General features: G+C 37.8%; 3 protein-coding genes across 3 annotated transcripts in view; 2 read left to right on the top strand and 1 right to left on the bottom strand.

Annotated features, from left to right (window-relative positions):
- The first annotated feature begins 195 nt into the window (after nucleotides 1–195).
- Nucleotides 196–1,181, top strand: adirf (adipogenesis regulatory factor). Its single transcript, XM_073812110.1, has 3 exons — nucleotides 196–274; nucleotides 799–861; nucleotides 1,078–1,181. Exons 1-3 carry the CDS (start codon nucleotides 196–198, stop codon nucleotides 1,179–1,181), a joined length of 246 nt encoding a protein of 81 aa, XP_073668211.1.
- A 1,703-nt stretch (nucleotides 1,182–2,884) lies between these two features.
- Nucleotides 2,885–7,172, top strand: gprin1 (G protein regulated inducer of neurite outgrowth 1). Its single transcript, XM_065263934.2, has 2 exons — nucleotides 2,885–3,115; nucleotides 3,500–7,172. The coding sequence occupies exon 2, from the start codon at nucleotides 3,583–3,585 to the stop codon at nucleotides 5,137–5,139; it is 1,557 nt and encodes a 518-aa protein (XP_065120006.2). The 5' UTR covers nucleotides 2,885–3,115; nucleotides 3,500–3,582; the 3' UTR covers nucleotides 5,140–7,172.
- A 923-nt stretch (nucleotides 7,173–8,095) lies between these two features.
- The window catches only part of cdhr2 (cadherin related family member 2), a 40,256-nt gene continuing 34,382 nt past the window's right edge, over nucleotides 8,096–13,969 (bottom strand). Inside the window, exons 28-31 of the mRNA XM_065242167.2 lie at nucleotides 12,161–12,274; nucleotides 11,987–12,070; nucleotides 10,444–10,504; nucleotides 8,096–9,188 (exon numbers count right to left, since the gene is read on the bottom strand). Of these exons, the coding sequence (XP_065098239.1) occupies nucleotides 9,036–9,188; nucleotides 10,444–10,504; nucleotides 11,987–12,070; nucleotides 12,161–12,274 (412 nt within the window). The 3' untranslated portion in view covers nucleotides 8,096–9,035. The remainder of the gene's footprint in view (nucleotides 9,189–10,443; nucleotides 10,505–11,986; nucleotides 12,071–12,160; nucleotides 12,275–13,969) is intronic.

Below are 13,969 nucleotides of genomic sequence, written 5' to 3'. Positions count from 1 at the left end.
CAAATATAATGAGAATAGGGCAAAGCTGGACCTCATACCTGGCATAGCTGCATAAACCAGACACAATTGATGGATTATAATGTGTAACCATAAAGGAATGTGATGCCATCTGCAGCAGAGGGTATTTAAGGGTCCCGCTGCCAGTGGCCCCATTATGCCAGGCAGTCAACACCATAAGTGTATGTCATTGGTATTATGGCTTCCTTTAAGAAGTCTCTGGAGGGACTGAAGAACACCACACAGTCGACCACTAAAAACATCACGGACAACGCAGGTACTGATTGGTTACGCAGGGCTGTATATATTTTATTTACTTAGAAAGAACAACAGTTTTACTATTGATTGACAGCATTGCGTAATTTTAAGGCCCTTGCTGCACAAATGTAAGACTGTAATGTAATGTTTGTACAAAAACTAACATACTAAGTAACTATATTTTACTATTAGATTTTAGATTTTGTCAATCACATCATATTGCATATTGAAGTCAATATTTTTATTTTATTTTAATATTTAGACATAAGTATAGACATAATGTTACTATATATATTTTTATTGAACTAAACTGTGAAATCTAAAGTAGAATAATCTAAGATTAGGATCATTACAGTTTGATCAGTCAATATTACAGATATCAAGGTTATCTTTTCTCAAAAATAAATGCTTTATCTGGGTTTACGGACATGGGCACAAATATAAAAGAAAACAAAGTAATTTAAAGATCATGTTGCATTTTTAGGGATCTTGCTTTAAATAATGTTATTAATGTGTGTTGCATGTTCAATAATATTATTTCAGTCCAAGCAGCGCAAGATGTCGTGCACCAGGTGGCAGAATCCTCCAAAGAAACGACTGATATGGGTAAGAGAGGGCAAACAGTACAGATATTTAAATATATGCAAATGCATGTTTTACTGTTGGTCAATGTGAATCATTTATGCAAAAAATTATGTCAGAAGTGGTTTTTGGGTGATATTTCCATAATGTATTTTTATATTTACAAGTTTATTTATTACTTGCTCAAAGTATGATATAATCTTTCTCCATATATGTGTGTGTGTGTGTTTATACGACCAGCTGCTGAGGAGGCGTCCAGGCAAACACAGTCTGCTATAAGCACAGCTGCTGGGAAAGCATCAGACACCATTAAGGAGTTTGGACACAAATTGAGTTCAAATTAAATGCTGCGATTCCCTTTTATCGGAACAACTTTTGCTTGCTTGAATTTCTTTTAAACAATACTTTGAGATGTCAGCTTTGTAATTGTGTGATGCAGCCAATACGGATACATTTTGCCATTTCCTGGCAGTATATTCATAAAAATTTAATTTGTGTTTAATTGTTAATAATCCTAAGTCAAAGATTCATGTGCTATACAAATACATAATACATTTCCATCAACTATTCATGTCTCATCCCATTTCAAATCCCAAGTGTTAGTATATTCTGTGATGTAGACTGTGTATGTGGACTATATGTGAGGCATCTAGTAAACCCTTTCATTATATTTCTCCATTCTCACGTCATTGGGGGTCTGGGAAGGGGGTGGTGATGGGGTCGCTATAGCAACACAACACAGTTCGACCACTGAAGAACTTTCATTCAGAAGTGCCTTAGGGCATTTTCGGTATTCCTGTGGATCTTAGAATGTGATGCTTTTGATTATGAACAATATCCCTTTGGTTGCTAAATGTTAGCTGAGATTCACTCATGCATCTTGGATGTAGACACATGGCTAACCGCTTCATTATTGATGTAAGATTAACTCCCTTTGCAAAGAGCAAGTTGTCAAAAGGCGAGCTGGAGCGCTCACCCACATGCTTTATGTCAAACCTGTCATGGGAGCAGCTATTGAGCTCATAATAATACCTTATTGAGAAATCCTTTATTTGATATATATATATATATATATATAGGATTTTAGGTAGGATTTTTTCATTTTTTATTAGAATTTTAAACTCATCTGTCTTATGAGAAAAACAATGATCACATGATGCCAGATTGTGTAAGTCTATGCAAAGCTATAAATAAATAATTTTTATTCAATGACTAAAAAAATTCTGCTCGAAAATCATTTGCAAATTCCCTGATGTAAGCGGATGCAAATGTCAAACAGATTCGTGTTTAGAAAATGTTTCTCCATCCTTTCTTCCCGTCTACAGACTCCATCACACCCCCGTATTCACTCCACCTCCGCATCCCCATCACTTTTACATTCATATCCACCTCTTCCTCCTCCTCGTTTGCCTGTGATGACAGGCTGCATCCTCTTGTTTTCAGTAGTATATCAAATGTGTTGTCTACCCCCCTCCCCTACCCAAAATCACTATGAGCACAGTCACTCCCCCCTCCCCAGGTGTACATGGCTGGTTGCTAGGCAACAGATATTCTGTGGGAGCGTGTGATTTGGCAAAAGCCCTCGATTTTATGGTGAGAACGCAGGCGATATAACTCAGTCCCATGGCTTGGCCGTGGTGCAAATGGTCCGGTATGGAGGTGCATACATGCATACAGTTGCAGAGCTCCTGAGTTGTTTATTGCATTAAAAGATTGCTGACCTGACTAAAATAAAGAGAGTATTAATTATGCCAGACATGATGTACTTCATATTACAGCAATCCTACATTGTTACAGGACAGACTTAACACATTCTGCTGGTTCATTTTATATATTTCAAATAAAGGGATCAGAACTAAGCACATGAACTAAAGTGTCTTTGTTGCCATGATCACAGAGACTTACTGGTGCACCCATTTAAGTAAATGAGTTTTTATTACAAAGACATCTTGTTGTTCCTATTTCAAAAACTAAAAGCTGGATATTAATAAGCATCATACGCTTCTGATTAAAGAGCTGGAGAGACTTTGTCATTTCATCACCGCTTACTGCCAGGCTGAGTCTGGTTTCCAGGGAAACTAAAAACCAGAAGCCTTTAGTACTCTCAGACACAGTAAAATGCAAGGACCGCCATCCAGTCAGATTCTTCTGGAAAACAAACAATATCTGCTTCTTATCATTACGAGCACCTGCCAGTGAAGCTACAAGTATCGGTTTATACCCCGGATCTGCAATCTTTGAAATATGGAGACGATTCTTGGTCAGTCGTGGAGTTGAGGTATGTGTCAGCTGGGATTTATTTTAAAAGTAGTTTCATTTTTGTTTGTAGTGAACGTTGGTGTTGCATTTTTTTCTGAAATCCAAAAGCTGCTGTGCATTCCGGTGCAGAGCTGTAATTGAATCTCTCATAAATGAATCTATCTATAGTAGTGTTTATTTTTGTAAATTCTTTAACGCTGAGGATTTTCCAATGATTTATTATTTCAAAAACACAACTGGTGATCCATCAAGTATGTAATGTATGTGATCTTATTCAATTCTTTGCAAGAGTAAAGTATTTTTTGTTTCGTGTTGCATTGTCACGAATGCATGGCAATTGCTCCATTTTATACACTGCACTTATATTAATAACTAAATGCGTTGTATGTAAATGTTTTTTTAGCAAAACCATCATTGGTGTGAGACAGTCAGCCTCAGATATTTACAGCCCCTCTCTCAGATCGACACAAACCCAGCTGTAAACTCATGGAGGGTCCTGTACTGACAGAAAGTGAAGTTTGGAAAGTTGGTTCAGGGACCAGCACAACTATAAACACAAGTGACCGAAGTATTGACTTTTCACCTCTTATAAACGTCAGCATGCCGGATGAAGTGCCTGAGAGTCCAGAAACGCCAGTCCAAGAGGAGATCGAGGCACATACGGATTCAGAGGTTACACCAGATCAGATCAAGTCTATAATTTCACACGAGCTACGATTAGAAGAGGATTTATCTTCAATTCAACCAGCAGTCAGGGGTGATGAGCCGTCTGAACCATCGGATACCAGCCTGACACCTGACCAACCAGACATCAACAAGGAGATTAACCAAGAGATCACCATACTGGTGACCAGTCATGATTGTATTTTGGAGGACGATGAGAATGAAGATTTTGAGGAGCAGAAGATCATTGACGGTCGAGGATCATTTGAGGATGAACGTGAAGGTGGTTCCATCGTCGTGACGAACGTGATAGAGGTCAGTCAGGTCCAGATAACCAGCGTGACAAGCAATATATCAACCGAGGAAAATATTATTGTAGAGGAACCCAAACTGCCTGGAGATCAAGAGGAAAATAAGGAGAAAACGAGAGAAGGCAGCGGTGAGACAGAATCTGAAAAAGGCCAACATGAACACAAACAAAGTGCAGATTCGTATGACGCACAAAACATGGACGCAAGCAAAACACGTATTGCCGAAACCAGACCTTCAATAGAAGTGTGTGGTGTGAAAGATCAAACCACACAACCTGAAAGTGAAGAAGTAAACATAAAATTGAAGAAAACAGAATCTACAGAATCCAAGGATGCTAGCCGGCTCACTCAGGACACACTTACTTTAACTCGGTCGCCCGGACGCCAACAGCACGTGCAAACCCAAGTCAGTCTGGAGGTGATGTATCAGTCTGTGGCCACCAGCCCTATGACACCTCAAGAGGGTTCTTCTGCATTTCTTTTCCCAAGCTCTTTTGGGAAGTTGGCCACCAAGTGTAGCACCGAGAAGGCCCTGACCATCGAAACCAAAGATGTCGAGATGCAGGTGGGCATGCAGGTGGAGTCTAGATCAGTCGCCACAGCTCCGATGACCCCTATCATCCTGACCGCACCTGAGGTCATTCCCGAGCCGGAACCACGGTTAGGGACGACGGCAGAGGAAACGGTAGAACCTTTGCAGGAGGTGAGCTGGGATGAGAAGGGAATGACTTGGGAAGTGTATGGTGCGGTGGTTGAGGTGGCGGTGCTGGGAACAGCCATCCAGAAACATCTGGAGAAACAGGTCATGAAACAGAATAAACAACCTTCGATGCTCACCGTGACAGATGCTCCTCAAACAGATCAGACAGAAACGCCCATTCCCGTCCCGTCCAGTCCTCCACCTGTATCAGATCCCGGCGAATGCAGCCTAGTCGCAGAACAGAGTACGACGGTCGAGGAAAAGGAAGTGAAGAAGGGCAGACGTCGACAGAATCCGTTTCGCAAATGGTGCAGAAATGTCAGATTGCCGAGCTGTTGTTCAAGGCCACGTCAAGATGAGGAAAACTGAGCTGAACTTTGGCTTCAATGATGGCCGTTCTGCATTTGTAATGACTAATCTGGACATTATATGAATAATCATCAATCAAGCTTTTTTTGCTGAGTATTTTGCTTTTGTCAAGGCGTGCTAACATTACCCAGATGTTGTTGTGGTCAATAAGGATCACTTTTCAAATGCCCTTTTATATCACTTGGTAAATGTACCTTTAAAAAAATTCTTATTAGTAAATATAACATTTCCTAGGAATATTTAAAGAGTTTGAAGACTTTCCCTTTAATTACTCATCCTTATGTCGTGCACAAATTTTTGTTTGCAGGGTTCGGAGTGTCATGTGTGTTGCTCATGTTTTCAAAATATGTGGTTGTTGCGTCATGTGAACCATGTGCATCACGTGTTTTGTCAAAATAAGTGCCTGCTGCACACGCGTCAAACCAGTTTATGGCAAGTGTGCTGCACAAGCCCTGAAAAGTGAAGCCAAAATGTCTCGATCGCCCCCCAGTGACTGGTCCCAGTATAGGTCATAAACCCCACCTCCCCCATGTTATTCAACGGGACTTGAGACCAACTAAACAATTTAATTACACTTCAATTATCTTTTTTCCGAAGCGGGTTTCTGTCATTTGCTGTAGTTTTTATCATGCTGATGTAAATTCAAGTGTTTGTTTTTAAAATAAGTTTGTTTTTAGTTAGTTATTTAATGCTATAAAAAACTGTGGTGCCACGTCATGATTGACAGCTGTGATCTGCGCATTCAGCGAGGGCGGGGCCTTGATTTCGTGGCTTTACTTCCTGCTCACTATTGTGCAGGACTGGTCCCGAAATGGCTACTGCGCAGACACAAGACCCAAGATGTCGAGCCCGGTTGCATAAAGCACCTTAAGTGTAATTTTCCCTTAAGTTCACCCTTATGTTTCCCTTAAAATTAAGGGTGTTGCAGAAAAACCCTTAAGTTTTTTCTGTTGCGTCTCCATGGCAACAATAGTATTTTATAACAACAAACCTGGGTTGCTGTCATGAAACACTTAACGATTACCCTTACCTAAGAGAAGCATTTAAGGGATTATATGCAAAACTCTTTAATTATTCTCTTACAGTAGTTAAGGGGAATTTACCCCTTAAGTGTCATACTTAAGGGAAAAACTTAAGGTGCTTTATGCAACCGGGCCCAGAGCCTTATCAGGACATGGGTGGCTTCACTTTTCACCAATGGAAGAGAGCGAACGGGCGTTGTCCATCTTTTTTTACAGTCTATGGTTTATGATAAAAGAGACGCGTCTTTTTTATCATAAACCCTTTAGACCCTGCTGAAAAAACAGCATCAAACCAGCATGGGAATTATGCTGGCCTATGCTGGGGATCACCAGCATACCAGCACCAAAACACATCATTATGCTGGTCTTGCTGGTATGACCAGCATGGGATGCTGGTGTGACCAGCTTGGGATGCTGGTGCTAGTGCTGGTTTGGTGCTGGTTTAGCTGGTGCTGATGCTAATGCTGGTTTGCGCTGGTTTAGCTGGTGTTCACTAGCAAACCAGCACCAAAACCCAACATATGCTGGTCTTGCTGGTATGCTGTTTTTTTCAGCAGGGGACACGTCTGCAGCAGGCACTTATTTTGACAAAACACATGATGCACATAGGTTCACTCAACACGCCAAACACATATTTTGAAATGACGAACCACACAAATGACGGCTTACATACATGTTGTGACAAACTTCGCATTGTGCGCCATCAAACAAGAAGTCACAGGCCCCCAATGCTTTGATGTCATCTGCCTGCCAGTTCTGGCTGATCCGCATCAGTCAAGCCTAATTTTTTTGCTAATGAAGTCATGCTTGTGTTAAAGTCGAAATTTTATTAAAATTTTATGTAATTTGTTTAGCTTTTTTTTTTTTTTACAAATGACATATCGTGAGGTTCATAATTTTTTTTAAAGTAATGTGTCTTCATAATCCTTAATCAAAAACGCAAATCTCCTTGAAACGATCTCTTTTTACTTCCGGTCATATGGTACGGCAGGTGGGCGGAGTCCTGGAAAAGATCGCAGCGATTAGCAATTAGCAACATGACCCAACTTGGGTGTACGAATTCAATTTCATCTCAGATGCAATTTCACCACGTGGAAAATAAGACAATAGCTACTTCCGTTTAATGGCGACTTTTAAACTTTTGTAAGTCGTGCATTTGCCATAGATATGTGTATACATAGATGTCCCATTCGACTGCTGCATAGATGCGAGCCCTTAATGGGACATCTATGTGTTTGAATACATCTATGGCTGTCGGTTAACGCACACGCGCCTGCTGCTTTCCTCAAAACGCGCCTTTTTGAGTCCAAACAAAATAGCGTCTATGGTGGTGAGAAAGCTCTCGGATTTCATCATACATATGTTAATTTTCGTTCCGAAGATGAACAAAGTTGTTGGCCGACATGAGGGTGAGTAAAGACAAAATTTCATTTCTGGGCTGAAGTAAAGCAGTTAAAACACTAGTGACAGTACCAGGTACTGTGATGTGTATGTAGGGAAACCCTAGAATTTTCTGATCATTAGGCATAAAAAAGTGATGTTGTGAAATAGTAAAATGTTTGGTGTTTTTTAGGGTTTTAAACCCTGTTTTTCTATTGGCTTTTGTATAATTGTGTAAGTCACGGACGTAACCACATCTTTGACATTGGGGGGATCAAAACATTCAGGGCTATATATATGTATATTAAAAATATATAAGTTTTTGATTAATAGAGTGGAACATGTTGTCCCCCCAATGTCTATATTATGATTACGGCCATGGTGTAAGTCAAGTTTTAGTGGATTTGTCTGGTATTTGCAGTTAAGCTCAGCACACCCATAATGAACTCCTCACGTCCACTGTGGTGGTTTGTGACTATTGTGATACTGTAGCTGTAAAGTGAAAAGTTTTGAAATTAAACCATGTCTACAAATAAAAACAATTAGCTTGTGAATAATGTTGCCAAAACAGTCAACTTTATTTCAAGAATGTAGCAAAATTAGAAGAATGTTTTTGCAAATGATTGTATTCAGCACATATCAACACCACATTATCAACAATATATTGTATATAAACAGTTTCGGCTATGTACACCCTGGTCACCAAACCGACTTAGTAGGATCTGAGATTTAAATTTGCTTGCTTTCACTCAGACTTTAGCAGGCAAGTGCCAGGTAACATTTGGCAGGGTTCACAGGTAGTCATTCTGTTAATTTGATTTCTTGAATCCTAGTTGTATGTTTCATTTTAACATTCATTCACTTTGTTCACATACATAAAATATTATAAGAAATTTAAAAAAGTGAAAAGCGAGTTCCATTTTTCTCTATAGCAAACATCCCAGCTGGCAATTTAATGTTGATTAACCATTGAAACAACGTCAAGGACAAGGTTGAATCAACGTTGAACAAACAACTGACATTATTTCAACCAAATTTCAACTTTTGATTTTTAAGCATTTTATTAACCTTTTGCAACCGTTTAGCATTAACTGTTGTATCAACAATGTTTCAATGTAAAAAATCAAGAACTGACATTATTTCAACCATATTTCAACGTTGAAGGTCGGTCATATGCCTGCTGGAATTTCGATAAAGGATTCAGTATCACTTATTGAACCCCCAAAAGTTATATTTCTATCATTAAAAAATTAAGAGTTTAAAGAAAAAAATAAAGAAAAAGACAAATATAAATAAAGAAAAAAACATGAAAGTTGTATCAAAACTTTTCACAAAAGTCATTAATTTGATGTGCAAGATTGATACATTAAAGGGGTGGGAGCAACCATTGTTAAAAGTTTAGGCTGAGCACGAAAACTCTCTTCTTTTATGGCAGGTCTGGGTATTAAAAAGATAAAAGATAAGATAGGGAGCGGACAGAGGTTGGATGTTATGTTAGAGGTCAGTGGTGCTCATAGCGGGATTATCAAAAGCAAAATTGGGACTCTCGTTTTCTCTCTTTTTCTCACGCTGGGCCAATGCAGCACCCAGAGGCTCAATGTATAGTGAGGGAGATCTATCATCCTCCTCCTCTTCTTCCTCAATCATCTATAAAACAATAGAAAACACAAAATAAAAGCACAATATACACAATAACCAAGCTAATTGGTAACACACTTTACAATAAGGTTTTATTAGTTAACATCAGTGTGCATTAGCAAACATGACCTAACGGTCAATGATACTTGTACAGCATTTATTCATGTTAGTAAATTCAACATTTTCTAAAAGATTTTTTTAATCAAAGGTAAATGTGAGTTGAGTCACAATGAGTTAACTTGGCATTAACTAAAATTAATAATTGATGAAAAACTGAATTGCTCGTTGTTAGTTCATGTTAACTAATGCATTTATTAATGTTAACAAATACAAACTTATTGTAAAGTGATACCAGTTGAATAAATAAAATAATTATTTGTATTACCAAATGTGATTCAATGTCTTGAATGATTGTTAATATGTCTAAAATACAGTGGGATCCAAATGAGACAACATTTACATTTTAATAAAAAAATAAAATATTATACAGAAAATACCATGTTACCATGATTTCATTCTATTACAGCAAACAATGTAGAACATTTTGGGAAAATGTGAGCCATCAAGTAAATGCAATTCATGTACATTACAAGTTTTGGCTGCTACCCAGTCTCACGAGGTTTCGTGATATAGTCACGTAATTTTGTTGATTTTTTTTTGTGATATCAGTATCACCAATTTCCGCGTTTTTTCGTTATCGTATAACGAATCCCTGTTTTTGTGTAATTTTCACGTATTGGTTACTTAATTGCTTTTTCCTATTTTAAACCATTGTCGCTTCGGTTTAGGGTTAGATTTGGTGCTTACATTAAAATGTCACACTATATATTGGTTTATATTTTTTTTTCAGATTTATTTTTTGGTGTAAGGGTTAGAGTTGGGTTTGGGTAGGGATGTCATTTTTTGTAAATCTAACCCTAAACCGAAGCGACAATGGTAAGAAAACAGGACAAAACAGTTGAGTAACCAATACGTGATAATCACACGAAAACAGGAATTCATTATACGATCACAAAAAAACGCGGAAATTCGTGATAATATCATGAAAAAAGAATAAAAAAATGATGTGACTATATTACGAAATTTCGTGAGACTGGGCTGGTTTTTCAGTGATAATTGGTAATATAATATTTGTCTGTTTGATAAGTTTCTGTAAAATATATACTACATTAAAACAATGCAAAATTGAACCATTTCCGCAAGTGGTCTCACACTTTTGGAGCGCACTGTATTTTACTTTATCTTATTCAAACAGTACATTTACCATCATTGGCATTGAATCATTCTCTGTGCCCATATCAATGTTGTAGTCCAGGGAATTAAGGCTAAAACAGAACAAACACAACATCAGAATCTCACAAAGCAGATCTGCTGTATAAAGACAAGCAGTGTGTTATAAAAAACAAATGTTACCAGAGGACACATTTTCGACCGATGTGATTGCTTAAAACAGAATCAAAAGGACACGCTTTTCTTAGCATGCGGTATAGCTTGGTGCGATTCTGAGAAACATGAGATCACCAATATCACGACACAACACAACATTTATCTAATGCTACTGCTAAAAATAAAACGCACACGCTAACAAAAACACGGGGCATTTGTCATGGAGGACCACAAAATTGTTTCTGACCTATTTTAAAAGAACTACCTGCCTGAATATAAATGCTGTTTCTGATCTAGAATCAGTTTCTTTCCTCTTTTACTTTAGTGTCAGTTTTTAAATATGCTATTTTGTACACACTGTCACAGATAATTGTCCCTAGCTATCACTGAAGCAGTACCCTTTCAAAAAGTACACCTAAAGAGTGCACATAGGTACAAAATGGTACCATGGATGTATACATAGGCATCTTTACCTAAATGGTACTAGAACCTTTATAAAGGGTACTGCCCCAAAGAAAGCATGGTACCATTTCTGGACCATTTTTTCTTGTAAACAGGTGTGCAGTGCATGCAAAATGTCTTAAATGGGACATTTCACAAGACTTTGAAATGTCGAATAAATCTTTGGTGTCTCCAGAGTTAGGGCTGTGCAAAAAATCGACTGCGATTATCATGCGCGTGTCATCAGTAAAGCCGGTTCCGTGATTAGAAGTAAATCGCCATCAGCTGCTTTCAGATGGAGCAGCATTTATTACACAGACCCGTAGTTCACCGAGAAGCTAGGCAGCTTTACTGATGACACGCGCATGATAATCGCAGTCGATTTTTTGCACAGCCCTATCCAGAGTACATATGTGAAGTTTTAGCTCAAAATACCATATAGATAATTTATTATAGCATGTTAAAATTGCCACTTTGTAGGTTTCAGTAAAAATGTATTTTTTGGTGTGTCTTTTTAAATGCAAATGAGCTGATCTCTGTTCTAAATGGCAGTGCTGTGGTTGGATTGTCCAGATTAAGGGGCGGCATTATTATAATAAGATCCCCTTCTGACATCACAAGGGGAGCCAAATGGCATCATAATAACTTGTAATAGCTGTATTTATAATGTAGGTTGTAAAAAAAATGGACGTAGTGTCCATGAAGTCCCCCATAGGTTTGTGAAGATCTTTTTTTGAAGCGGGTAACTGAAAATTGGTAAAGAGGCGGGATGTAAAAACTGAAAATCCTTTCCATGAAAGGAAAGCAACTCTCTCTCTCGCCAGTCTCTCTGCTTTCTGCATCAATCTAAACGTTGTGTGGAAATTGTTTTGTCGTCGTCTAGTCCATACAGATTTCTTTTTTATACATGCTCGAAGTTTCTGGTTGGGACTATAAGACTGACATGTAGTCTACAGCATAATGCTATAATGTCACTGTACCTCTCTTTATCTATACTGGATCCGTCCTCATCAAAGCCAAGGTCTGCGACTGTGTTAAAATTCATATTCAGCACTGGGTTTGCTCTGTGGGATACATAATAAACAATAGGGCACATAAGGCAGAATTCTTGCTGAATTAAATTTTGTGGCTGGTTGTTAACCCATAACTCTCACCCATCGCTGGTGTATTTGTTGGTTCCAGGCACCACAGGTCCGGACTTCTGATTCTCTATCACCACTGTTGCTGCCGAGTTCATTGCTTTGGAAGCTTTGAGTTTCCTCTTGTAGCTTAAGGATTAAAGTAACCAGCAATGTTAGGATAAGAGATTAACTTAAATCCAACACCACAGCAAAAAGGATAGAGTAATGTGCATGCATTTGTGTGTGTGTGGAAGCACATCAAGAAGAGCTGTTTTAAATCTGGTTAGTGGATTTGCAAACCAGACAGTTGCTGCTACCATGCTTGATGTTTAGAGAAGGTTAAACAGGAAGTACACTGTACAAAGTATATACTTTTCCTATATCATTAAAAATAAAACTGATATACCTTTGACTCAACCAAGGCACAAATTTTAACCATCCTAGGCCAAATGTAAGTAAAGGTGGCTTTGATCAATTAATAAAAGGTAACTCGCCAAGTGGGCTTCAAGAATGAAAGTCTCAAGCCCTATTTAGGCATTAATTGTTTCTGATGAGAATGTCAGAAAAAATATATTTGCATGCATGCCTCGTCTGCAATAAAACTCATGCATTTGAATGAAGATAAATTTGTGGTGGATGTTTGACTTTATAATTCGAAACACCTGGAAATGCATTGAAATCCTGGAAATGATCATTCAGATGACCTGGATACTTGATTATGTATATGGAATACTGTTCTGTTTTGTAATGAATGCATTTTAAAATTGTATTTAGCACTTAAGACATTTTAAACGTTTTCGTGATTTCGCTGTAGTGGAGCAATGATGAAATTTTGTTCCCATACCTCTCATCATTTTAGTTATGAAGGTGTCAATGTTGAAAATGCATGCAAAGAAAGATGCTTCACTTTTTTAGAATAAACGTGAAGCCTGTGACTGTACAGTGATTTTCAGGGGTCTCAAACAAAGTGCAAAATTACTTTGCATTGATCCTCTTTTATAAACTCCGAGATCTGGATTCAGATGGCAATTCATTTACCACACAACCTTGGTGTTTGTCAAATAACATTCGCCGGGGGGGTTTTACGCGAGTGGTTGGGAAAAAACTAGGGATGCACCGATAGGATTTTTTTGGGCCGATACCGATTCCGATTTAAACAGACAACTTCTGGCCGATACCGATATTAAACACTTGTATACAATACTATACAGTTGGTCTATTAGCTAGTTTATTTCTGCATCAAATTATTTTTACTGAACATGGATTGGATCTAATTAACATTCAACTGACCAACATAATAAGAGAGGCACAAATTAAGCTAAAACAAATATAATAAGACAGCATGACAACCTTCAAAGGTGGTTTTTGCTATTCAGCATTTATTTTATTAACAACATCAACTAATTTTTTACATATAATGGATTTCTTTATGCAGTTAATTAATAAACAATCGGTATCGGCCTTTCTCGTGCTATTGCCGATATGCCGATGGTTTCAAATTCATAAAAAATCGGCCGATAAATATCGGTGGCCGATACATCGGTGCATCACTAGAAAAAACACTAACATTCTGGATTCGAATGGAAATAAAATCACTATAACCCTTTAAATGATAAAAATACCTTGCATCCCAACCTGAAACAACTACTGACCGAAATTGGGCTTTAAGCCTTACTGATGTAAGCAATGTGAGAAATTGCAATTAAAAGTAAAAATTTTGCAAGAGTTTTGCAATATAAAGTAAGAACTAAGTACTATAAAAAGTAGAAATACTCAATATTATATAACAATTTACAACATAAGAGAACATGTATTCAATAATTTCATTTTTTTATTAAGCTT

Source organism: Paramisgurnus dabryanus, chromosome 16 (assembly GCF_030506205.2).
Source record: "Paramisgurnus dabryanus chromosome 16, PD_genome_1.1, whole genome shotgun sequence".
In the NCBI taxonomy this organism is placed as follows: Eukaryota; Metazoa; Chordata; class Actinopteri; order Cypriniformes; family Cobitidae; genus Paramisgurnus; species Paramisgurnus dabryanus.
The sequence above is the reverse complement of the archived record's forward strand: the minus strand, read 5'-3'. Positions and strand labels throughout refer to the sequence as shown.

What these genes read in the sequence shown, in the direction of transcription:
- adirf (XM_073812110.1), top strand. Translation starts at nt 196, where the DNA reads ATGGCTTCCTTTAAGAAGTCTCTGGAGGGACTGAAGAACACCACACAG. An exon ending in AAACATCACGGACAACGCAG is followed by an intron (nt 275 to 798) that starts GTACTGATTGGT and finishes ATATTATTTCAG; the next exon opens with TCCAAGCAGCGCAAGATGTC. An exon ending in CAAAGAAACGACTGATATGG is followed by an intron (nt 862 to 1,077) that starts GTAAGAGAGGGC and finishes TTATACGACCAG; the next exon opens with CTGCTGAGGAGGCGTCCAGG.
- gprin1 (XM_065263934.2), top strand. Translation starts at nt 3,583, where the DNA reads ATGGAGGGTCCTGTACTGACAGAAAGTGAAGTTTGGAAAGTTGGTTCA.